The sequence below is a fragment of the Rhinatrema bivittatum genome, chromosome 3 (assembly GCF_901001135.1).
Source record: "Rhinatrema bivittatum chromosome 3, aRhiBiv1.1, whole genome shotgun sequence".
NCBI classification, from domain to species: domain Eukaryota; kingdom Metazoa; phylum Chordata; class Amphibia; order Gymnophiona; family Rhinatrematidae; genus Rhinatrema; species Rhinatrema bivittatum.
The window spans coordinates 145,017,398-145,042,537 of record NC_042617.1 but is presented as its reverse complement, the minus strand read 5'-3'; the positions used below and the strand labels follow the sequence as shown (position 1 = coordinate 145,042,537).

Genomic DNA, 25,140 nt, shown 5'->3' with positions numbered 1-25,140 from the left:
CTTCCATGGTTTAATGCTTCCCAAAATTAGTACAGCGCAATTGGCGGCTATCAATACCCCCATTACCAAACAGGAAATTTGGAACCACATAGGGGACAGCAAAGCGCATAAAGCCCCAGGCCCGGATGGGCTCAATGCTGACTTTTACAAACTGTTAAAGGTGGAAGTTGGGGAACCCTTAGAAGCTTATTTTACTGGTATACCCAAGGATGGTTTCACTAAGGAGGCCACAATGGCGTATATTACGGTCCTTCCCAAAGGTGGCAAAGACCCCCTCAATCCAGCATCATACCGGCCAATCTCCCTATTAAATTCTGATGTAAAACTATTTGCCCGGATATTGGCTAACAGGATCAACAAGGTGTTACCGGAATTGATTTCCCTTGGCCAAGTGGGATTTGTGAAGGGGCGGAAAGCCAGTAGACATCTTCTTAGCCTGTGGATGGCAATGACGCACTGCTTGAAGCATCGTATTCCGGCCTTAGCGGTGGGATTCGACGCAGAAAAGGCGTTCGATCGGGTGGCATGGGAATATCTATTTTCTGTCTTACAGAAATATGGTTTTCAGGGAAATATTCTCAGCAGCATTGCAGCTCTCTATCGACACCCCCAGTCCATGATAGTGGCTAATGGCCTATTGTCAGCTCCGTTTGAGCTATGCCGAGGAGTACGGCAGGGATGCCCCCTCTCCCCTTTATTGTACATCTTATCTTTGGACCCCTTATTGAGGACGATCCAAGGTGATTTAGGAGTGGAGGGCTTGCAATTGAGGGGGTCCCAATTTAAGATTGCTGCATTCGCAGATGATGTTCTGATATTTGTTGTAAACCCAGTTGCTTCACTTCCCAGAGTCCTGGATCTTCAAGCACAATTTGGGGTTTTTTCCGGATTAAAAATTAACAGGGATAAATCGGAGGCTATAGATGTCTTGGGCTCCGTGAAGGGACTCTGGCCTGGAGTGTTCCCACTACGCTGGGTGACCTCCGAGATGAAGTATCTGGGTATCCGAATACCAGTGAATGTTCATAATTTATATGATGCGAATATTATGCCATTGTTGAAAAACACGAAACAGAAACTGTTGGACTGGATGAATCTGCCTCTGTCCATCTCGGGGCGGATACAGTTGTTTAAAATGATAGAGCTGCCCAAATGGCTGTATATTATGCAAATGCTACCGGTGTGGATCCGAAAGCGTCACATCCAGGAACTGAATGCTGCCCTTCGGAATTTTATTTGGCACAATAAGAAGGCCAGAATTGGTCTGACTACGCTTATGCGCCCTCAACGGGAGGGGGGTCTTGCGTGTCCCAATATTCATCTATACAATATGGCCATATTGCTATGTCACCTGCAGGATTGGCTACGGGGCACTAGTCTTTTTATTCCAAGGGATCTCCTTCGAGACTGGTGTTACCCACTCGATATATGCAATCTTCTTATTGCCCCCAATTCAGCGCTACCTGAACAAGTACGGGACTTCCCTTATATTGAGGCGTGTAGGATGGCCTGGAAAAAACTGTGCACTCAACTTTCTCTACCCTGGAGGACGTTGTGTTTGGCTTCTATATGGGGTCTTCCTCAATTCCCTTCCAGCTGGGAACCGTCGATTCTTCATCAGTGGACTGAGTTCGGTCTGACTCATATAGACCAGCTCCTAAATCCCACCGGCTCCGGATTGATGCCTTTTACCGAATTACAGGCGCTTTATGGGATTCCAAAGACCCACTTTTACGCGTACCTACAGATCCGACACTTTATTACCACCTGGGACAGGGAAACGAAGATAGGGGCTTCGGGGGCTTCGGGAGAGCGTTTGGAGATATTTTTCCCAGTCACTCCTCATCGGACATCTTGTGCTGCTAAGATCCAGAAGCTTGCCACCTTGAATGCAGCTACACACTTGCAAAAACTGATGGACAGTTGGAATGGGGACTTGCAAAGTCAGATCTCTCCGAAACAACTGGAAGATTGTTTTCGCACCATCGGTTTGTATACTGACAATGTACACTTACGAGAGGTTCAATTTAAACTGCTCCACAGAATTTATATTACGCCGGATAAAGCCTGCCGTTGGAAGATGGCTACATCAGCCGCATGTTTCAAGTGTGGATATGAGGGGGCAAATTTCTGGCATAATTTTTGGGACTGCAGCTTTATCAGCTTCTTTTGGAGGAAGGTGTTAGCATATATGGGGAGACTACGAGACTGTGTTATTCCACTAGACCCACAACTTTGCCTACTCCATATCTCGACTGACCCCAAGCTGGGTACCAATACTAGTGCAATGGGCCGTTTCCTGCGCAAAGGCTTTCTCTTAGTCAAGCAGATCATCTTGTCGCACTGGATGGACAAGGACCCGCCCACTCTCACCCAATGGCGTATTAAATTGCATCAGATGGTGATTTATGAACAGATAACAGCGAAGGCCACGTTGTCGGCTAACAAACAAGATCAGTTTTTGGACATCTGGACTCCGTACCTCAACACACTACATCAGCGAGCACGGTGTAAGATATTGGACTTTTCCACCTGAGGGGTTGATGGGAGACATGTTTTGCAATGTCTTCCGTTTTTATCATTTTTTTTAATCATTTTTTATCATTTCATTATATTTTTCAGTCTGCTTTTTGTACTCATTGCTCTGTATGGAATATCTTGAGGTTATGTTTCTCTACCATGTAATATTTTGCTTTCTATTATCTCGAAGGACTAGTGTTCCATGGTATGAAAATGTGTACACTTACCTGCCGCTTGTCTATGCATACAGTGCATAGATTGGTCAAGGGGGACATGGCGGGGGGGGGGGGGGGTCAGCGGTTGGGGTACGGGGGGATGGAGGGGGTCTGTGTATAATGTAACTTTACCATATGTTCTGCTCATCAGTTGTATTGAGAAAATTTTATAAATAAAGTTTACAAAAAAAAAAAAAAAAAGATAAGCTGGAATTTTAAATGGTGTGCGCACTTGCACGTATGTTTTAAAATATACCAACCGCACGTATGCTCCTAATTTTAAGAGGTTACTCAGAGCTCAGCTAGCACGCGTCTTCCATAGGACTTTATTGGCTTTTACGTGTGTATGTAGGCAGATTTTTAAAAACATGCTCACGTGAGGGTCAACCTAGTTTTTCCAGTTAGTCCACCAGTTTGCCCAATTAACATCAAGGTCTTCCAGACCCCTCTGGTTCTTCATCCTGCATGCCCCACACCCCTCACTCTGTTCCTGTAAGCCCGAAAACTCGAGATCCACAGACTTGTGTTTCCATCTGGAGCAGCAGTAAAGTTACGCAGATAACGGTCTCTGGTTTTAAAATACGGAGTTACATGTGTAACTGTTGGCCCCGCCCTGGAACGCTTATGCTCCGCCCCTTTTCCACCCTCTTATTTTTGATGTATGCACCAGTACATACGCATGGACTTTGCGACTTTTTAAAATCCACAGTGCTCGCTTATGGCCTACATACGTATGTAAGGGCATTTCTGTGCAGAGCAACACTTTTAAAATCTACCTCTATATGTTTCTTTAGCTGGGAGTCCAAACCTTGAGTTCTTGAAGTTTCCTTTTTCTGTGGAAGAGTTTTCTATCTTGAGATTACATCAGAAAGCCTTCAGAAGTGGGTCTGTCTCTCCTCACCAATCCACTCCTCATATTCCCACGCACAAAAATATTGGACTCTTAATGGGCTTATTTTTAAGTTAAGACAAGAAGATGACCTAGATAAACCATGTGTGAGATGGCAGCACTCAGAGAGGACATGTAAGGTTGCTCTTTGTCCTTCCTTGGTTTCCTGGATAATTTCCTTTCAATGTCGCCAAAAAGAAAAGGTGAGGGGTTTTCCCTCTATTCAATGGAGAAATTACCCTCTATTCAATGGAGAAATTACTTACCTGATAATTTCGTTTACCTTAATGTAGACAGATGGACTCAGGATCAGTGGGTTATGTGCTCTTCTGCTAGCAGATGGGAGACGGAGTCAGATTTCAAAGCTGACGTCACCCTAGATATATCCCTGCAGTGACCTCAGCTCCTCAGTATCCTCCTAGAAAAGCCATTGTGGATATATATCTTGCGTAACAACTTGATTAAAACTGATCAAACTTGATTAAACCGATTCAACTGATTTCAAAAACTGGAGACCGCCAGTGCACTCAACCAAGTTAACGCTGACACCAGACTAACTGCGGGTGTTCTGAACTAGTAGGCAACGGCATACCCGTAATTGTTTAATCTCAAGGTTCTCTTTCCAAGACCCTCCTTTTCTGTGGGCAGCCGTGGGCGAGATGCTGAGTCCATATATCTACACTAAGGAAAACTAAATTATCAGGTAAGTAATTTCTCCATTTCCTAGCATGTAGCCAGATGGACTCAGGACCAGTGGGATGTACAAAAGCTACTCCTGGACAGGGCAGGAGGCTGCCCGTGGTCCAGTTAATACTGCCCTTGCGAAGACTATGTCTTCTCTAGCCTGGACATCCAGGCGGTAAAATCTGGAGAAGGTGTGTAGGGAGGACCATGTCGCTGCTCGACAGATCTCGGCGGGCGACAGCAGTTTGGCTTCTGCCCAGGATGCTGCCTGGGCCCTAGTAGAATGAGCCTTAACCTGTAGGAGTAAGGGATTTCCTGCTCTATGTAGGCTGCCTTGATTACTTCCTTAATCCAGCAAGCTATGGTCGCTCGTGAGGCAGCTTCGCCTTGATTCTTTCCGCTGTGGAGTACAACCAGGCAATCCATTTTGCGCACCTGTTGCGATTGTTTCAGGTATCGCATCAAGAGTCTGCCGACATTTAGATGGCGAAGAAGACGGTAGTCTTCCGAGTCCTTATGTTCCTCCAGAGATGGTAGGAAGATGGCTTGGTTCAAATGAAACTCTGAGACCACTTTCGGTGGAGGGAATGCTGCGAAGCTGTATCATTCCAGGAGTGAACCTAAGGAATGGTTCCCGACAGGATAGTGCCTGCAGCTCGGAGATGCGACAGGCAGAACATATTGCCACCAGGAATACCGTCTTCAATGTTAAGAGGCGTAGTGACAGACTGCGCATTGGTCTGAAGGAAGTCCCCCCTAGAAAGTCTAATACCAAATTGAGATTCCATAGGGACACCGACCACTTTAGGGGTGGTCGAAGTTGCTTCACCCCTTTAAGGAAACGGGCCAAATCCGGATGCGCTGATAGACGGATTCCGCTCACTTCGGCTCTGAAGCAGGAGAGGGCTGCTACGTGAACCTTGAGGGAGTTGAGAGACAACCCTTTCTTCATACCGTCCTGTAGAAATTCTAGAATCATGAGAATCTTGGCCGTCCACGGGGATACCCCGCGGTCCTTGCACCAGGCTTCAAATATTCTCCAGATCTGTATGTATGCCAGAGAAGTTGAGAACTTCAGTGCACGGAGCAGGGTGTCAATCACGGCCTTCGAGTACCCGCACTTCTTCAGGCGAGTCCTCTCAAGGGCCAGACCGTAAGAGAAATTGGGCCCTGCTGGATAAGGTCCCTGTGTGGAGGTAGGCACAGGGGGCTCCCCGCAAGGAGTCTTTGCATGTCTGCATACCATGGGCGTCTTGGCCAATCTGGGGCCACTAGTAGAACTAGTCCCCTGTGGTGTTCTATCTTGCGGATGATCTTGCCCAATAGTGGCCAAGGGGGGAAGGCATACAGTAAGTCCTCCTCTGGCCAGATCTGGATGAGGGCGTCGTTCCCTTGGGATTGCGGCTCTAGTCTTCGGCTGAAGAACTCGGGCACTGAGAGAGGTGGTCAGAAGGTCCATGGTTGGGAGACCCCAGCGATTTACTATCAGTTGGAATGTTATGGTCGACAGTGCCCATTCCCCCGGGTCCAGACTTCCTCTACTGAGGAAGTCCGCTGAGACGTTGTCTTTCCCTGTGATGTGGGAGGCCGAGATCCTTGTAGATTTACCTCTGCCCATGCCATGAGAGGGTCTATTTCCAGAGACACCTGCTGGCTTCTGGTTCCTACCTGGCGGTTGATGTAGGCAACCTTTGTAGTGTTGTCCGACATTACTCGGATCGCTTGCCCTTGGAGCCTGTGGCTGAATCGCAGGCACGCTATTCTGACTGCTCGAGCTTCCAAGTGGTTTATGTTCCATTCCGCCTCTTCCTTTTTCCATTGTCCCTGGGTGTCAGTTCCTGACAGTGGGCTCCCCCACTCTCGTAGGCTCGCATCTGTGGTGAGCACGATCCAGTTCGGTGGGGATAGGCTTACTCCCCTGCTCAGGTGGTCTTCCTGTAGCCACCACTGAAGCTGAGAACGTACCTCTGCTGGGGGTTGGAGGCGGATTGAGTAACCATGAGACAGTTCCAGCGTGATAGTAAGGAGCACTGGAGAGGTCGCATGTGAGCCCTTGACCACGGAAAGACCTCCAGGGTTGATACCATGAGCCCGAGGACTTGAAAATAGTCCCATTCCTTGGGATGTGTACTGGTCATCAATCGTCGTAATTGTACCATCAGCTTCCTCCTCCTCGGGGGAGGGAGGAAGACCTTGTTCTGTTTGGTGTGGAAACAGGCTCCCAGGTACTCTAGAGACTGAGAGGGCTATAGACTGCTCTTGGCTGTGTTCACAACCCAACCGAGTTCCTGCGGTAGTTTCTTGACTCTGTTGGCTTCCTTCCAAAGACTTCGCCCTGATCAGCCAGTTGTCCAAGTAAGGGTGTACCAAGATTCCTTCCTTCCTCAGTGTTGCCGCCACGACCACCATAATTTTGAAGAATGTTCTGGGGGCGGTTGCTAGTCTGAAAGGTAGCGCTGGGAACTGGTAGTGGTGTCCCAGTACCGCAAAGCATAGAAAACACTGGTGATCTTGATTGCCTGGGATGTGAAGGTAGGCTTCGGAGAGGTCCAGGGAGGTTAGGAACTCTCCCGGTTATACTGCCATTATTACGGAGCGGAGAGTCTCCATGCAGAAGTGTAGTATCCTTGGATGCCGGTTGATGTTCTTGAGGTTCAAGATGGGTCGGAAAAGAAAATTAGATCTTACCTTTGATAATTTTCGTTCCTGTAGTACCACGGATCAGTCCAGACTCCTGGGTTTTGCCCCCCCTCTAGCAGATGGAGACAGAAGTTTACAAACAAAACTCCACCTTATCTAGGCTGGTGCCACCTACAGTCTGGCAGTATTCCTTAATGTCAAAGCAGGATGAAACCCAAATAAAACACCAAACTATATACAGTAACCTAACAACAGTAACCGGCTCAACAACCCCCAAATGGGTACGGAACCTGAGCCACCGATAACAGGACCTACAAGATTGAGCTGAGCATGAGAGAAAAAAACAGCATGGACTCTCCTTCGTCATAGCAGAATAAATGGGCGGGACTCTGGACTGATCCGTGGTACTACAGGAACAAAAATTATCAAAAGGTAAGACCTAATTTTCTTTTCCCTGTACGTACCCGGATCAGTCCAGACTCCTGGGATGTACCAGAGCTGCCTCAAATGGGATGGGATCCGGAGAGTCCCGCTCTGAGCACCCCTGCACCAAAATCCCCGCTGCCTGGAGCCTTAACATCCAGGCGATAATGCCTGGTGAACGTATGCAAGGACTTCCATGTCGCTGCCCTACAAATCTCCTCTGGGGATATATGGTGGTATTCCGCCCAGGACGCAGCCTGGGAACGCGTAGACTAAAGATCTACTCTGCAACAGATACGTAGAACTGATAGCCTCTTTCAACCAGCGAGCAATAGTAGTCTTAGAAGCTGCATTACCCCGACGAGGTCCGCTCCAAAGCACAAACAGATGGTCTGATACCCGGAATGCATTAGTAACGTCTAGGTAATGCAACAGCGCCCGACGGACATCCAACCTGCGCAAATCCTTAGACAAAGGATCTGCCCTATCCAAATCTGAAAAAGAAGACAGTTCCACCATCTGATTGAGATGAAAGGCAGATACCACCTTCGGAAGAAATGAAGGAACTATACGAAGGGACACCCCCATCTCCGATATTTGCAAACAGGGCTCCCGACAAGACAGAGCTTGGAGCTCTGAAACTCGCCTTGCCGACACCATGGCTACCAAGAAGACCACCTTCAGCGTCGAATCTTTTAAGGTAGACTTGCGAACAGGCTCAAAGGGAGCGCCGCACAAAGCCTTCAATACCAAATTCAGATTCCAGGAAGGACAAGGGCTACGTAACGGTGGATGTAAATGGTTAGCACCCCGAAGAAATCGGATCACATCTGGGTGCGACGACAAAGATACCCCTTGGACCTGCCCGCGCAACGATGCCAGGGCCTCCACCTGAACCCATAGGGAACTACACGAGAGACCTTTTGCCAACCCATCCTAGAGAAAGTGTAAGACCTCGGGCACAGATGCACGAGTAGGCACCACATCTCGAGCCAGACACCACGTCTCAAACACCTTCCAAACCCGCACGCAAGATAAAGACGTAGAAGGTTTTTTCTTTTTGTAATTAACTTTTTTATTGAACGATAAGTTATGACATTGTACAAAAGCAGAAATCTACAATTCCCAATTAAAGACGTAGAAGTTTTGCGGGACCTTAAAAGGGTAGTTACTACCGCATCCGAATAACCTCTGGACCTCAGCCTTCTCCTCTCAAAAGCCATGCCGCTAGACAGAAGCGTTCTACCAGGTCGAAACAAACGGGTCCTTGATGAAGAAGATCCGGTACATACGGAAACCGAATGGGGTCCTCTAGAGCTGTGACCCCGCAATACAGTTCCTCATGTTGCGGTGACCCCTCGCCCCGCCCTCGCCCCGCCCTCGCCCCGTGAGGGTGGGGTGAGGGCGGGGCACACTTATCATTTAATTATGACACTTATAATGTGAATGTAACTCAACTCACCATAGGTTCTCACCTGCATGGCACACTGACCCATGATCGTCACGGGGCTAGATGTAAAAGTACAGTTTGTATCCACAGGAACCCCCCTGACCCACAATAATGGATGTAAAGCAGAATTATGACATTCCCCATACAACTCACCCTACAAAAAAGATATTCTGGTTCTAGTGACATCTCAGTAACAGCAACTCAAACTCCTTCTATTTCCAAGCTCAATAGCCCTACTTATGAAAAGACAGCAGTTTACCACCAATGCATGTCCTCTGAGAAAACACAACAAATAAGACCGATACAAACGCTTACATGCTAGCAAAATATCTCATCTCGGTAACAGACACAGAACCGACCTAACATACTCCCAGGATCTGTAGTAATGCACATAAACTAATCCGCACACAGTTACACCTGTATTATGGAATACACTCAAACAGGAGCAACCCTATCTATGAAAAGGCAACACTACAAATATTAAATCAGGTCCTAAAAACCAATACACCTCTTATTAGGAAAACAGAACTAGCAAGCAGCTATAGATCCCCACACAGAAATAATTGTAAAACTATACTATACTAATAAGCAGAATAAATGTTTCAAAACAGCTATGAACATCCAACAATTAAAAACGCATAAAAACTATTAAACATTCTCCAAACACCAATAAAATATTTCAAAAAAGCAGACATCACAAAATTAAAATGGCAGTCAAGAAAAATAAACTTAAAAAGCCACCTTTACTTACCCCCTCCAGCAGCTCTCCTACTCCCCTTCCCTGCAGGCCGTGGCACTCACCAGAAGCAGCAGTAGAAGCTAAGCTCTATACTTATGGTCCTCTTCCTTAGTGCCCATGTCTCTCACACACACACACCATACCAGTCATGCCCCCATAACCAGTTTCTGTCTCTCACACACCAATCATCTCCCAAACAGTCTTTGGCACACACACACCAGTCACCTTCCTGAACAGTTTCTCTCATGCCATACACACACACACACAGGCTTCCCACTCCCGTGTTCTACTTACATATACGGGCTTCTCACTCTCATAATCACTTTCTCACACACACACACACCAGTCACCTTCCTGAACAGTTTCTCTCATGCCATACACACACACATACACACACACACACAGGCTTCCCACTCCCGTGTTCTACTTACATATATGGGCTTCTCACTCTCATAATCACTTTCTCTGTCTCTCTCTCTCTCTCACACACACTCACTCACTCACCAGTCTCTCACTCCCATGCTTGTTCTCTCCACATGCACAGGCTTCTCATTCCCATAATCACTTTCTCTCTGTTACACACACACCAGTCTCTCTCATTTCCATGCTCACTCTCCACGTGCACAGGCTTCTCATTCCCTGAATCACATTCTCTCACATTCACACACACATACCAGTCTTTTTCTCTCACACACACCATCACCTTACCAAGCAGTCTCTCTCTCTCATGCATGCACACTCACCCTGGTTTCTCACTCCCATGCTTTCTTTCACCCCCACAACACCAGGCTTCTTACGCCCATGCTTTCTCACATACCCAGACTTCTCCCTTCCATGCTTTTTCTCTCTCTCACACACACACATCAGTCACCTCCCTGACTAATGTCTCACACTCTCACACACACATCAGTCACCTCCCTGACTAATGTCTCACACTCTCACATACACATCAGTCATCTCCCTGAGCAATCACTTTCATTGTCTCTCACATACACACACACACATCAGCTCTCTGACCAGTCAATCACACACAGGCTGGCTGGCTGCTTCTCTCTCTTTCTCTCACTCACTTCCTCTTCTCCCCCGAGGACAAATGGGACCTGCAGCAGCCTCGCTGGCCAAGAAAGAAGAATCCCATCGGCCGCGGGAGGCTCGTGCTGCTCTCTCCTTTCTCCATTACCGGCTGCTTCAACTGCTCGGGGGCCGATGCTGCAGCCGCCGCTGCTATTTTTTCGCGCGGCTCTCTCTCCTTCCCGCGCACCACGATTCACTTCCTGTTCCGGGTCACGGGAGGGGGGGGGGGGCAGGCGCAGGAAGAAGAAAAGGCCCAGCCGCGGGTGCAGAGCTTCTTCTAGCGCCGCTGCCGTTCCCGCTGGGCTTGAACGTGCTGACAGCCCGGCGGCAACGGCAGAGACCGGGAGCGCGCGACCCCTGCGTTTTGGACGTTCGACCCCCGCCGGGGTCGCGACCCATAGGTTGAGAACCGCTGCTCTAGAGCTTAGGTTTCGGAGATCCGCAAACCAAGGGCAACGCGGCCATTTGGGCGCTACGGTACCACAGCCATCGGATGCAACTCTATGCGCCATAGCGTCCGGCCGATGAGGGGCCAAGGTGGGAAGACATAAAGGAGCACATCCATCGGCCAGGGCAACACTAGTGCATCCACGCCCTCCGCTCCTGTTTCCCTGCGACAAGCGAAGAAGCGCGGAGCCTTGGAGTTCTTTAATGTCTCCATAAGGTCCAAAGCGGGCGTCCCCCACCGTGCACAGATGAGTTGAAATGCGACGTCTGCGAGTTCCCATTCTCCGGGGTCCAGGCAATTGCGACTGAGAAAATCCGCCTGAACGTTCTCTACCCCGGCAATATGCGACACCGCAATACTGACCAGATGGCGTTCCGCCCACTCCATCAGCTGTCGGGCTTCGCATGCAACCGGTTGGCTCTTGGTTCTCCCCTGACGATTGATGTAGGCTACCGTGGTCGCATTGTCTGACAGTATTCTGACTGACTTGCCTCGGACCAGCGGAAGAAAGGTCTGAAGGGCCAGGCGTACTGCCCTGGTCTCCAAACGATTGATGGACCAAGTAGCTTCCTGTGGGGACCAGACTCCCTGTACCGACTTTCGGAGAAAAACTGCTCCCCAACCGTACAAGCTGGCATCCGTGGTGATCACTGTCCAGGAAGGAACCGCCAATGGCACTCCACGGCTCAAGTTGACTGGACATAGCCACCAATCCATGCTGGACCGAGCCGACTGTGTTAGCGGTAAAGGTAGATGAAATTGCTAACTTTAAGGTTAGTTCAAGCTTGAAGGTACTGAGAAAGCTGTAAGCACTCCCTCTGTGTCCTGCTCCTGTTAATGTGGCCTGATCATGATTCATGCATTACCTATGAAAATGCTTGTGTTGAACTGGAGAACAAAAATATATGCAGAAGAGCTGTGGGAGGTAAAATCACATTCTCTTAGAGACGTTTAAGAACATAAGAAATTGCCATGCTGGGTCAGACCAAGGGTCCATCAAGCCCAGCATCCTGTTTCCAACAGAGGTCAAAACCAGGCCACAAGAACCTGGAAATTACCCAAACACTAGGAAGATCCCATGCTACTGATGCCACCGGGAAAGCAACGCTGATTGTAAGGGTCGCATATGAGCGAATGCCCAGGGAACCAATTCCAACGTCGAAGTCACTGACCCCACCATCTGAAGGTAATCCCAGACTATTGGCATGGGCTTGGCTAACAACCGCCGAGCTTGACTCTGCAATTTGAACATGCGTTCCTGTGTGAGCGACACCATTCTCCGACGAGTGTCGAACAAAGCTCCCAAAAACTCCAGAGACTGAGAAGGAACCAGGTGACTTTTGGTCATGTTGATTACCCAGCAGAGCTTTTGCAACAAGTCGACCACCCGGTGAACTGCTTCCTGACAAAGCCATTCCGACTTCGCACGAATCAGCCAATCGTCCAGATACAGGTGTACCAGGAAACCTTCCCTGTGAAGATGTGCTGCTACCACCACCATAATCTTGGTGAACGTGCAAGGTGCTGTGGCCAGCTCGAACGGCAACGCCTGAAACTGAAAATGTTGCCCCATCACAGTGAACCTGAGGTATCGTTGGTGCTCTGCCCGTATTCCGATATGAAGATACACTTCCGTGAGATCTAGAGATGCTAGAAACTCCCATTATCTCACCGAAGCGATGATTTTTATTTATTTATTTAGAAACTTTTATATACCGGTATTAGTGGGGACATCATACCGGTTCACATATTAACAAAAGATTTAGAAGTACATTTCAACAGGGGAGGCGAACTGGGCAGGGGGTTAACCTAGAGCAGTAGGGAAAATAGATTAAACAACAAGAAATCAACAAGAGGTCATAACAAGAAGACAACAATGTACATTGTGATTAGATTCCTTAATATAAGGAAAAGGGCGGTCACCTAGGGGGTATGAGCAATAGAGGGAAGGGAACGTAGGGTCTCCATACGAAAACGAGGTACTCGCAGGCACTTGTTGACGCTCTTTAGGTCGAGAATTGGACGAAAAGTTATTTCCTTCTTTGGAACCACGAAATAAATGGAATACCGGCCTCTGCGGAGATCGTACGGCGGAACTGGTACAATCGCGCCGAGGTCGCACAGGCGACTTAGCGTCTCCCGTACCGCTCGGCGTTTCTCTGAAAATCTGCAAGGCGATACCAGGAAACACTGGCGGGGCCGCCCTGCAAAATCTAACGCATAGCCTCGACTTATCACCTCTAAGACCCACTGATCCGAGGTGATTCTGGTCCACTCCTCATAAAACCGTGCTAATCTGCCGCCGACCACTGGTACCGAGGAGTGGACTGGCTGCACATCATTGCGAAGGCTTACCACTCTGTGTACTCGTACCGGCCCCTGGCCGTCCAAAACGGCGCCCGCGAAAGGACTGCAAGTACGACTGCTGCCGGTTGGCACTGTGCCGAAAGGAGGAGGCCGACCCCCGCGAATTGCGAGGCCTCCGGCCACCCCGAAAACGGGACCGTGATGACGAACCCCCTCTAGACCGAGGCCTGTCCTCTGGCAAGCGATGTACTTTATTCTCGCCTAAAGACTCAAACAAATCTTCCAGTTCTTTTCCAAACAACAACTTGCCCTTAAATGGCAAGGAGCCCAACCGAGCCTTAGACGACACATCTGCTGCCCAATAGCGTAGCCACAACAAACGACGCGCCGATACTGCCGACACCATGGATCGAGCCGATGTGCAAAGTAAATCATAAAAGACATCTGCACTATAGGCAATCACCGCTTCTAAGCGTCCCGCCTGTAGCGCCTCTTCCTGTGAAAGAGCTTCATTGGCCAACTGTTGGACCCACCGAAGACCTGCTCGCAAGGAGAAATTACTGCAGATAGCTGCACGAATCCCGAGTGCGGAGACTTCGAATATCTTTTTAAGCTGTATTTCCAGCTTGCTATCTTGCAAATCCTTGAGAGCTGTTCCTCCAGTCACCGGGATGGTAGACTTCTTTGTGACTGCCGCCACCGCTGAATCTATCTTAGGGACCCTCAGCAGCTCCAGCGCGTCCTCAGGCAGAGGGTAGAGCTTATCCATTGCTTTAGCCACTTTAAGCCCCAAATCTGGGGATTCCATTCCTTGAAAAGTAAATCCGATGCCGAAAAATGCAATGGAAAAGCAGATAGTGGACCTCTCAGCCCCAAAACTACCGGGTCCGTTACTCCCAGTCTGGACTCCGTTTGCGGCAATTATATGCCTAACTCCCCTAGAATCGCCAGTATCAGGGGCCCCAACTCATCCCGGCGAAACAGCCATACTACTTTGGGGTCATCCCCATCTGCCCTATGGGAACCGTTCCGGTCACCTGTTAGCTGCTCACCGTCCCCCTCAATTCCCCTCAGGAGCTGGGACGGTGGATCCTGGTCCATCTGTTGCTCATCTGGGTCATCAGTGTCCGTAGTGGTATCAGGATCCCCCCGGGAGGCCCCCAGCCTGAACGGCCGGGGCCTCCCAGCAGGATCTAACACCTGGACGGGCCTGGCCCGCTTTCCGGACCCCGACGCTGGCTCTGGGCAATGAGACCCCTGTGACCTCTTCCTTGCCAATCTATGCGCCTTAAAAGCCTTGTGTGTAACCAAAACAAACTCCGAGGAAAAGGAATCAGATGAGCAGTCCCCAGGGTCCCCCTCAGGGACCTCAGAATCACTTGCACCATGTGGCCTCGCAGGTTTGTCCCCCTCAGGGACCCTGCGTTGAGGAGACAAATGCGGCGGTGAGTGTCCCGTCCCCCCCCCCCCCCAGATTCGACGGGGGTGACGGAACTGCGCCGATGCCCCCTGTGCGTAATATGGCGCCTCCGAGGGTCTCCACGTAGGTGGACCCATGTACCGGATCGGGGCCTAGCCCAACCAAGGCTGCTCAACCCGATCGGTGCTCCCTTTTTACCTCGCCGGAAGAAAGATGGAATCAATACGGCAATCCGAGACCAGAGACCTGAATTTAAAGTTTTCTGCTTACCTGGTCTCAGCACTTACTGATCGTGTGCCGGGACGATCTCCAGCTGCGGGGGGAGAGGGCTTGACCTTAACCGCCACACTCAGTTGTGCACCCGCTGCCTTTCAGCCACTCTGGGGGCTAAGTCCACGCCGGGAACCGGCTACTGGACCAAGGCACACCTCTGAGAGATATCAAAAATCACCTCAGGAATTCTCAACTGGAGAAGGGACCCTTAGGTTTCATCACAAGAGAGCGGGGCTCGATCTTCTTTAAGGTAAAACATTTTAGTTCTTTGTTGTAATTCTTAACACTATTCTAGTGTGTGGGATAGTGTCCGCATCTGCTAGGAGATGGAGAAATACTGAAGAGCTGGGCTCACCGCAGGGGTATATCTAGGGTGACGTCAGCTTTGAAATCTGACTCAGTCTCCCATCTGCTAGCAGAGGAGCACATAACCCACTGGTCCTTTGTCCATCTGGTTACACGCTAGGAAATCTTTGTTTTATGATCAGGCTGTTAGGATAGAAGACGTGATTTTCTTTCTTTGAGGCAAGAAAGAGTAGCTATTGATGCATCTTTTATTTTATACTATCCTTGCCAGTTGCATTGTAAAAATTAGAACAATTGTTATGTATTTTTTGTTCCTGATCAATTAAGGGCCATTTCAGGTGCCAAGAAATTGCTTGTTGATACGCCACTTATTTAGACGCATTGTAAATCTGAGTAGCTTCTTGTGTCAAGTCTATATCCTGAGATTTCCAATTTCAATTTTTCTCTCCCTTACCACTGGTTTGTTGTTATAATTAGATTGCGGTTCTCACATAATAGTTTTATTTCTTAATATTTTGGTCCATTATATTGTATTTCTTGTGAGACCTCAATGTTTCCATTGTACCAAGTATTTTTGTCTTGCATATATGAAAATCTATAAATAAAGAGATTTAAAAAAAAAAACCACACATGGAGTTCAATATTCCTAAACTTAAACCTAAAACAGCACAAAGTGCAATGTGGTCATTGCTTGTACACTAGGAGATATGTGCACATAGCCACCAAACAGGAAGTGAAGCCGATGGTGGGTCTGAGGATGTACCATTTACAGATCAATATTTAGCGAGCTGCCATCGGCAAATTTATCTGGGCAAAGCTATGCATATAACTTTTCACAGCTATTCAATGGGACTTACCCGGATTAAGTCTGCCGCTGAATGTACATGGATAAAATTGCACACCCAATTTAACCTGCATAAAATTAGTACAGGTATTTTTTTCTACCAGACTTGTGCCTGAAAGCGCTCAGCATGTGTGCTTGCCAGCTAAAGTTTAGCCCCAACCATGGAATGCCTCTTTTGATGCCCCTTTTTAATCCGGTCATATCTGGAGCAAACAAAAAGATGTGCGCACAAAATTCAGGTGGTCGCGAGGGGAAATAGTCAAACATTGGGTTTTCTGCAGGTAACTCGAAAAGTTACCAGCGCAAAGTTTTTCAACATTGACTTCTCAGGACCTTGTTCACAAATGATATTCGATACTCACAAAACTCCTATCCATACAGAGCTTGTGCCAAGCATGCACAAAACTCCCAAACCAACCAGGAAAGCACCATAACCAAGACCATCTCTTTTCCTGAATATCTGGATCCTGGTGTGGGATTTCACTTTCTTTTTTTTCTGAAGGCAAGAAAAGTGAACATCCACACACAATAAGCAGTCAGCAAAAGCTTGTGGAGCCAATAAAAAAAACCACATTATATGTAATTTTGTAATTTCCTGCTTTGCTTTAAAGTCATTTTCCCGTGCACTTTACAGCAGTTTTCCAATGGCGTGCAGAAACTTTCCCTTTGAAAATTATCCCAGAAAGTGTACCCATGTACATTTACACTGGCTAAGTTGTATGGGTAGTTCTGCCATGAAGATCTGCATGCCTAATTTTGAAAATTCAAAACTATGCGCCTAAGTGCAAATAGCTCCCCACCTTCGGGAACGCTTCCTCTTCCTATGGATGAAAACACGGGCACAGCAGCCCTGCGCAAAGCCCATTCCCACGGGTAAAGCACTGTTTTACCTGCAGAGGTAGCTCTGAAAATGACCCTCCCCACATCAAGAATGTTTTCCCCAAGGTCACATTGCATTTCTTGCATGAAAGTGTGCTCTGTCCGGATACATTTCACACAGTGCCTCTAAGCTGCAGTAGGCTGGGGAGAGTGGATTCCTTTCCTCTTTAGCCGAGCTCACCCGTTTTGGTCCGCAAGTTGCCAGTGGCCAGGAGATACTCGAATGGCTTCGTGAGGTCTGTGCCCATATTGAATATCTTCATCAGGTGGTCAGATTTTATGGTATTCCTTGGAGGCTTTTTGTCCATAGCTATTTTCAGAGAGAGCAGCCAAGCTTCCATCTTCTCCTAAAATTAATAACAAAAGGATTCCATTAGGAGGGTCTTGTTCAAAACCATTTCTGCAGGTTAAAAAAAAAAAAAAAACAGCGTTCTCCCACGGAAACATCCTTTTATAAAACCACCCACCCGGTATGTGAGTAAACTTGCACGCATAGCCTGTAGGTACGCAAGATTACCTGCAATGAGCAGAGCTGCTGCCGGGGCTGGAGGTGCAGCAGAGATTGGAATTCTCCAAATTTTCAAAAGTATGGAGTGAATTTTCAAAAGAGATTTTTGCGTGTAAGTAGCATGTACATGCATGCATGCTAGTTTACATCGGCATATTTTCGGTTTTACACAAATATTTTACCGGAGCACCAGCATTCTGGGGCAGGGTTGAGAAATACTTGTGGTAGGTGCCAATTTGCCAGAGATACACGTGTATACCTGAGCAAACTTGTTCTTACACTTTTATACTTGCAAAACTGTCTCGCACAAGTAAAAAACTGGACTTGACTGCTGTCTGCAGTTTTTGAGTGGGGGCTCGGGATGAAGTGCTAGAGGGACTGGGTGAACTGGAGAAGGACTGGGTGAACTGATGGCTCCAAGTACTCTTGCAAGAAAGTAAGCATTTCCAAAACGGTATACATGCACACAAATTCCTGCTTCCGTGTTTAATTCTGGGTGCTTAATCGCACAGTGTCAGTTATTTTGTACACAAAAGGCCGGATTTTAAAAAAGACCCGTGCATGTAAAAACCAGGGTTTACACGCATGGCCGGGCCTTGCGTGCCCTGCGCGCATTATAAAACAGGCCCGGCCATGCGTGTAAACCCCGGTACGCGCACAAGTGTCGGGCATCTCCGAAGAGGTGGTGGGGGGGGGGGGGTGTCATAGGAAGGGTTTAGGGGGTGGAGAGGAGAGGGGAAGAGGGAAGAAGTTTAGGTAGTGGGGTAGGGAAGTTCCCTCCCAGTCCGCTCCTTAACTGCTGTCCCGGGAAAGCACACCCCATTTAAAATCTACCCCAAAAAATACAGGTTTATAATTACAAAATTGGTGAAGAAAGTATATGGGTTTTTTTTGCATAGGAAATATATGCACATACTGAAACACACACACTGTATAAGTTGTGGAGCTCTTGCCGTGCAATTTATAAAACACTAGCATGAATTTCCGCACGGCCCCTTATGCGGGCAGATGTTGTACGGTGGATAGGTTTGAAAGTTGGACTCCCTGGGCAGAATTTTCCTCCCAAAAACTATGCACCATATTAGCAGCTGAAAATGTGTGCGGGCTATTTATTTATTTATTTATTTATTTATTTATTTATTTAGAGTTTTTATATACCGATGAGCGTTGGGAACATCTCATCGGTTCACATTAAACGAAAATCAGCAACCATGGCTTTACAGTGAAACAAGAACATATCGATAAAAAAGATAGGGTAACATTGAACGATTTACAGGTTACAAGTCAAGAGGTATTGATATGAAACATAGAAACGTAACATATATTACAAGAAAATCATATTTACAGGAATATCAAAATATACATGGGACTCGTGATGGACTTGTGGAGTGGGTGTCATGGAGGGGAGTGGACTTCATGGGAGGGAGGAGAGCTGATCGGGGTATGCTTGTTTGAAAAGGTATGATTTCAGGTCCTTTTTGAACTTCTTTGGGCATGTTTCTTGGCGCAATGAGGAGGGAAGTTTGTTCCAAAGGGGGGGAGCAGCTTAGTGACAGAGCCCGAGCTTTGGTGGAGCTGAGCTTGAAGTCTTTGGGTGATGGGGTTAGTAGTGTCGCTCTGTGTTGTCGTCTTGTGGGTCTATTTGTGTTTTGGAATGTAAGATTTTTTCAAGCCAGTGCATATTTTGGTTATGGAGGGCTTTGTGGACTAGGGTGAGAGATTTGTAAGATATTCTTGCAGTGACAGGGAGCCAATGCAGGTGATGTAGTACAGGGGTGATATGGTCGCGTTTGTGGGTGTTAGTTAGGATCCGGGCAGCAGCATTTTGGAGTATTTGTAGTGGTTGCAGTGAACTCTTGGGTAGTCCTATGAGCAGGGCATTGGAGTAGTCAATTTTGGATAGAATGAAGGCCTGTAGAATGATGCAGAAGTCACTGAGGTGTAGAATAGGTTTCAGCTTTTTGAGAGTGTGCAGTTTGAAGTAGCAGGATTTGATTGTATTGTTAATGAATTTTTTTAAGTTGAATTGTTCATCGATGGTGATGCCAAGGCTGCGCACATGTTTGGTGTATGGAGTGGGGGTGCAATGTAGAGAAGCTCTGTTTTGTCAGTGTTCAGAGCAAGGAAATTGCTTTTCAGGAGAGAATTGATGGTGGAGAGTGTCGAGTTCCACGTCTCTGAGGTTTTGTGAAGTGGATCATGTACAGGTATAAGAATTTGTACATCGTCAGCATAAATGAAGTGTGGGAGGCCAAGTTTGGAGAAAAGGTTACAGAGGGGAAGGAGATAGATGTTGAACAGTGTAGAGGAGAGGGAGGATCCCTATGGAACACCTTGTGTCAGGGGGATTGGTTTAGAGGTGCAATTGCCTATTTGGACACTGTATTGCCTGTCTTGTAAATAGGATTGAAACCATTGGAGGGCTGTGCCTGTAATGCCAATGTCAGTGAGCTGTTCTATTAGTATTTTGTGGTTGACCGTGTCGAAGGCAGAGGAACTGTCAAGGAGGATCAGGAGATGTGAGAGATCTTTGTCAAGGCTTTTGAGGATGTAGTCAGACAAGGAGATGAGTAAGGTCTCAGTGCTATAATGACGTTGGAAGCTGTATTGCGACGGCGAGAGAATGTTGTTTTCATCAAGGAATTCATTTAATTGCCGATTGACTGACTTTTCTAAAATTTTGGCAATTAGGGGCAGGTTCAAGATGGGGCGAAAGTTTGCGAGGTCTGAGGGGTCAAGAGAAGGTTTTTTCAAAATGGGCTTGATGATGGCATGTTTGAGATTTTTTGGTACGGTGCTGAGCGTGATGATCTATTGATGATATTAGAGATTGGTTTGGCAATGATGTCAGGGATGGTAAAAAGGGTTTGAGTAGGGATGGTGTCTAATGGGTGTGTGCAAGGTCTCATTTTCTTTATTATGGATTCAATTTCAAAAGAGGATGTGGTTTCGAGTGAGGGAAGACTAGCTTTGAGGTTATTGATGATGGGTTTAGAGGGGGCCTGTGTGGGAGTGAAGCGTGACATAATGTTTGTTATTTTCTTGTGGAAGTAGATAGTGAGGTCCTCGCATTTGCTTTGTTCGTCTGTGTCTCGTGTGAGAGTTGGGTTGGATTTTGTAAGAGAGTTCACTAGTTCAAAGAGGGCTCGCGGATTAAATGGGATGTTGTGGATCCTGTGGGGTGGATTTTCAGAGCCCTGCTCGCGTAAATCCGCCCAAAACCGGGCGGATTTACGCGAGCAGGGCCCTGCGCGCCGGGAAGCCTATTTTACATAGGCCTCCCGGCGCGCGCAGAGCCCCGGGACTCGCGTAAGTCCCGGGGTTCTCGGAGGGGGGGGCGTGTCGGGGGCCGGGCCCGGTCGTCACGGCGTTTCGGGGGCGTGTCGGCAGCGTTTTCGGGGCGGGTACGGGGGCGTGGCTACGGCCCGGGGGCGTGGCCGCGCCCTCCGTAACCGCCCCCAGGTCGCGGCCCGGCGCACAGGAGTCCCGCTTGCACGCAGGGATTTACGCCTCCCGGAGGGAGGCGTAAATCCCCCGACAAAGGTAGGATGGGGGTTTAGACAGGGCCGGGCGGGTGGGTTAGGGAGGGGAAGGGAGGGGAAGGTGAGGGGAGGGCAAAGGAAAGTTCCCTTCTAGGCCGCTCCGATTTCGGAGCGGCCTAGGAGGGAACGGGGGTAGGCTGCGCGGCTCGGCGCGCGCAGGCTATACGAAATCGATAGCCTTGCGCGCGCCGATCCAGGATTTTAGCCGATACGCGCGACTACGCACGTATCTACTAAAATCCAGCGTACTTTTGTTTGCGCCTAGAGCGCAAACAAAAGTAGGCTATTCGCGCTCGTCTGAAAATCTACCCCTGTGAGCGTAGAGGTCTCTTTTGCTTTTGTCTATGGCTGTTCTGTATGTGTGGAAGAAGGACCTGAAGGAGGTTAGTAGCGCTGCAGAAGGATTTTTGCGCCAGTTTCTTTCTAGTCTTCTAAGGTTTTGTTTCATAGATTTAAGTTCTTTGTTGTACCATGGTTGTTTTTTGGTTTTAGCTGGGTCAATTACATGAGTTTGCATGGGGCATAGCTTGTCAGCTATGGAATCGTTAGATTGGTTCCAGGACTTGCAGAATTCTGAAGTGAGGGCAGCAGCTAGGTCTTCTTGGTTACACTTTCGCCTGAAGTGAATGGTTTTCTTATTGTCATGTGTTGTTGCTGTGATGTTATTTATGTGCAGGTGACATCAATGTGGTAATGATCGGACCATGGGATAGGGGAGCATAAGGGCATGCTAGTTTGAATGTGGGAGTTGATGAAAATGAGGTCAAGGATGTGACCAGCTCGGTGTATGGGGTCGGATATTATCTGCTTGAATCCTAGAGCGTCGAGTGCAGTGAGGATGACATCACAGGAGGATGAGATTGGAGTGGTATCAACGTGTATGTTAAAATCTCCTAGGATAATAGCTGGAGATTGGCAGTTCACGTGTTTGGAGATGTAATCGATTAGGAGGGAGGGGTTCTTTTCAAGAAGCCCTGGGGGGGCGTAGGCTAGACATATTTGCAGGTTAGGAACAGTGAATATGTTGATTTCCAGTTTGTGCAGAGGGGGAATGGGTTTGTGTGATATTTTTGTGGTCTTTTTAGCTGCTAGGAGACCGCCTCCTTTTTTTTTGGCCTAGGGATAGAGAAAATGTCATAGTTTTCGTTGGGTAATTGATTAATGAGGGCGGTTTGTCGTCAGTGAGAATATCGTAGATTAAGGAGGTTTTTTTGGCGATAGATTGGGCATTTAGAAGGAGAATTGAGAATGTAGTGAGGCCAATTATTTGAGTGAGGGGAGTGGTCATAATGGGGATAAGGTTTCTGTGAAGGTCTCGGGAGGGGGAGGGGTAGTGTGCCACGGGATAGTGTTTGATAGCGGGTATGAGGTAGGTGTGCATAGTTGTTGATCAGAGGGTGGGGTGATGGATAAGTTTGAAAACTGGAGGAGGAATGGGTGGTTGAACTGGGGTGGGGTAAGTGGTGGTAGGAAGGGATGGAGTGAGAGGCTCTATAGCAGACAAATTCCTAAACAAAAAAAACCTAGATAGATTTCTAGACAGAACGGGATGTTTTATAGCAGACCAATAGTTGTGATGGGATCATTTTCAAAGAGAAAGTACAAGCATATTTTCTCCCTTTCAAATGTAGTGTAAAGTCTGTGGGTCAAAAAATATTTTACACCAATAGGGACAGTTACAAAATGATCCCCTAACAGGTTAAAATATAAAACCTCAAAAATGCACTTTCCGGCCTACACAAAACCAGCCAGTTTATAAACACCTAGACTATGTCTGAACATTGGCTTGGTATGTGGGCAGATGTACAGGCGTACGCGTTTTGCTCTGAGGGTCACATTGGGGATGAATATTGTAGGCCGGGCCATGGGATAGGAGTTCACTCACAAATTCTAGAGGGGGGGGGGGGGGGGGGGGGGGGAGGAGATTTGCGTCCCTAGCACTGGAATGCTACCATCCTGTGGCCACACCAGGCCTCCATCTTCCCAGCTCTGTGCTGCTCGGGGCCTGCGGCCTGGACATACCCCATCATCCCCAATACTGACACGCTGAGGATGCTGCTGCTGTTCCTGGGGCCCTCACTTGGCTAAAAACATCATTGCCGATGGCCTTCACTTAAGTGCAGCTCTGGCCTGTGGGCTTAAGTGAGAGTGGAATGATTGCAGAAAATGTATGGCACACCTACTGTGTTTGTACATTTTAGAAACAAATGTGTGCAAGGAGCTTCCAATCATTTCACTAAAATGTCCCTCCCCCCATTTGACCACATCTTTTTAATATGGTTAAAAACTAACGTTGTATTGTCAACTTACTTGTGCACTTTCAAGCAACCGAAAATTCACTTACATTGATTCAACAATCTACCTCCTTATATGACGTGTACAAATCCTTTGAAAATGTATCCCTAAACAGATAAATAGGACACCAAGTGCCTTATTTATGCCTCAGCAAACAAATCCCTATCATAATTTACTTTTTTGATTTCTTGCTTTGATAATAATTACATTATCACTTCCCCACTGGACTCGGGGCAGGGGAAAACAGGGCATGCTTCAGGCCCTGCTCTCAGATCCCAGTAAAGGAAGTCAAGAGAGATACTACAGTTTGTTTAATCAGAAGACAATTAAAAGAATTACAGTGCACCAACCCTGACGAATTTTACCAAGGGGGCGCAGCAGAATAAAATCTAGCTTCACAATGATCTGCCAATATAGGACATCACTGGTCTGTCCATTCCTGATGTACTCAGTCTCAGGCTTTACCCTCACATCTAGGGGTCTCTCTGCTTATCCCATCCTGAATGGCTGTTCCATGCATCCAACACCCTTTTTTTTTCTTTATTCTTTATTTATAGATTTTAATTTCACATATACAATGAAAATAAAAAGAGAGTAACCACATCTTAACATGAAAAGGATAAAATAATGTCAACAATTTAAGAAAACATAAAGCTAATGTTGTATATCTGAACACATAACAATCTGTGATTAAATCATCCATATAGGAAAAACTGAGGCTGTTTTAGAGTGATTAAGTTATAATTGGAGATAATATTTGAAAATCATTCATAGAAAGCTTAACATAGATACAACTGGTATTTCTATGTATACGCCTTATTCAAGCTACTCACTAATGGGTATCACACTGGCAGATGATTCATCTATTGTTAACAGGTGTTTCATTAACAGACAATGGCGAGGAAACAGTAGGCTGTTGGGCCTCCACAAACTGCTGTAGTTGCTCTATCTGATGGAAACCATAAGTATGTTCTCCTTTTTTAATCTCACATTTGCAAGGATAACATAAAAAGAAAGTAAATCCTAATGAGGTTATCTGTTGCCTTAATGCCAGAAATTCTCTACGCCTTGTTCTGGTAACCAGGGCTAAGTCTGGATACATTTTAACTGCTTGCCCATAAAACATTGTTGGAAGCTTCTGAAAACATCTATATGTTATATCTGAGTCTATCCCAGGGGCTTTCAACCTTTAACACATTGAGCTCACTCCCCTCTATAGCTTTGCATGGACTCTTGAGTGTTTTCCTCCATACTTTCTTTTAGAAATCTTTATGGATGTATGGCAATTATTTCTACCACTCTATTTAACTAATTTTACCCACTGAAATACAGCATAACAGAAATGTAGAAAACCTCGCTGGCTTCAGTTGCCGTTGGTGGAGGTAGTGGAACAGGGAGAAGGCAGATTGCCTCCCACAGTGCCAGCACTAGAGCAGAGCTGGATGTCTCTCGTTCCCTAGCCCCTGTGATGCGTTTCCACGTCCGCGCAAACCCCCAGCCCCCACCTCTCCCCCCCCAAGACTGAGAACCACTGCTCTGCTTTTCAGCCTCCTTGTTTTAGAATATTAAAAAAAAAAAAAAAATGCTTCTGTCATATCCTCCCGCTCCCTCATCTCATCACATAGGGCTTATGGTGCAGACAAATTTAATAGGATGCTCACTAAATGGACACTGTATACAAATA

At 47.4% G+C, this 25,140-nt stretch overlaps 1 protein-coding gene across 1 annotated transcript in view; it reads right to left on the bottom strand.

Moving 5' to 3' along the window:
* POLR1B (RNA polymerase I subunit B) overlaps window positions 1-25,140 on the bottom strand; it is a 102,358-nt gene that overhangs the window by 39,218 nt on the left and 38,000 nt on the right. The window contains exon 8 of the mRNA XM_029593781.1: window positions 17,293-17,458. Coding sequence (XP_029449641.1) covers window positions 17,293-17,458 — 166 coding nt within the window. The remainder of the gene's footprint in view (window positions 1-17,292; window positions 17,459-25,140) is intronic.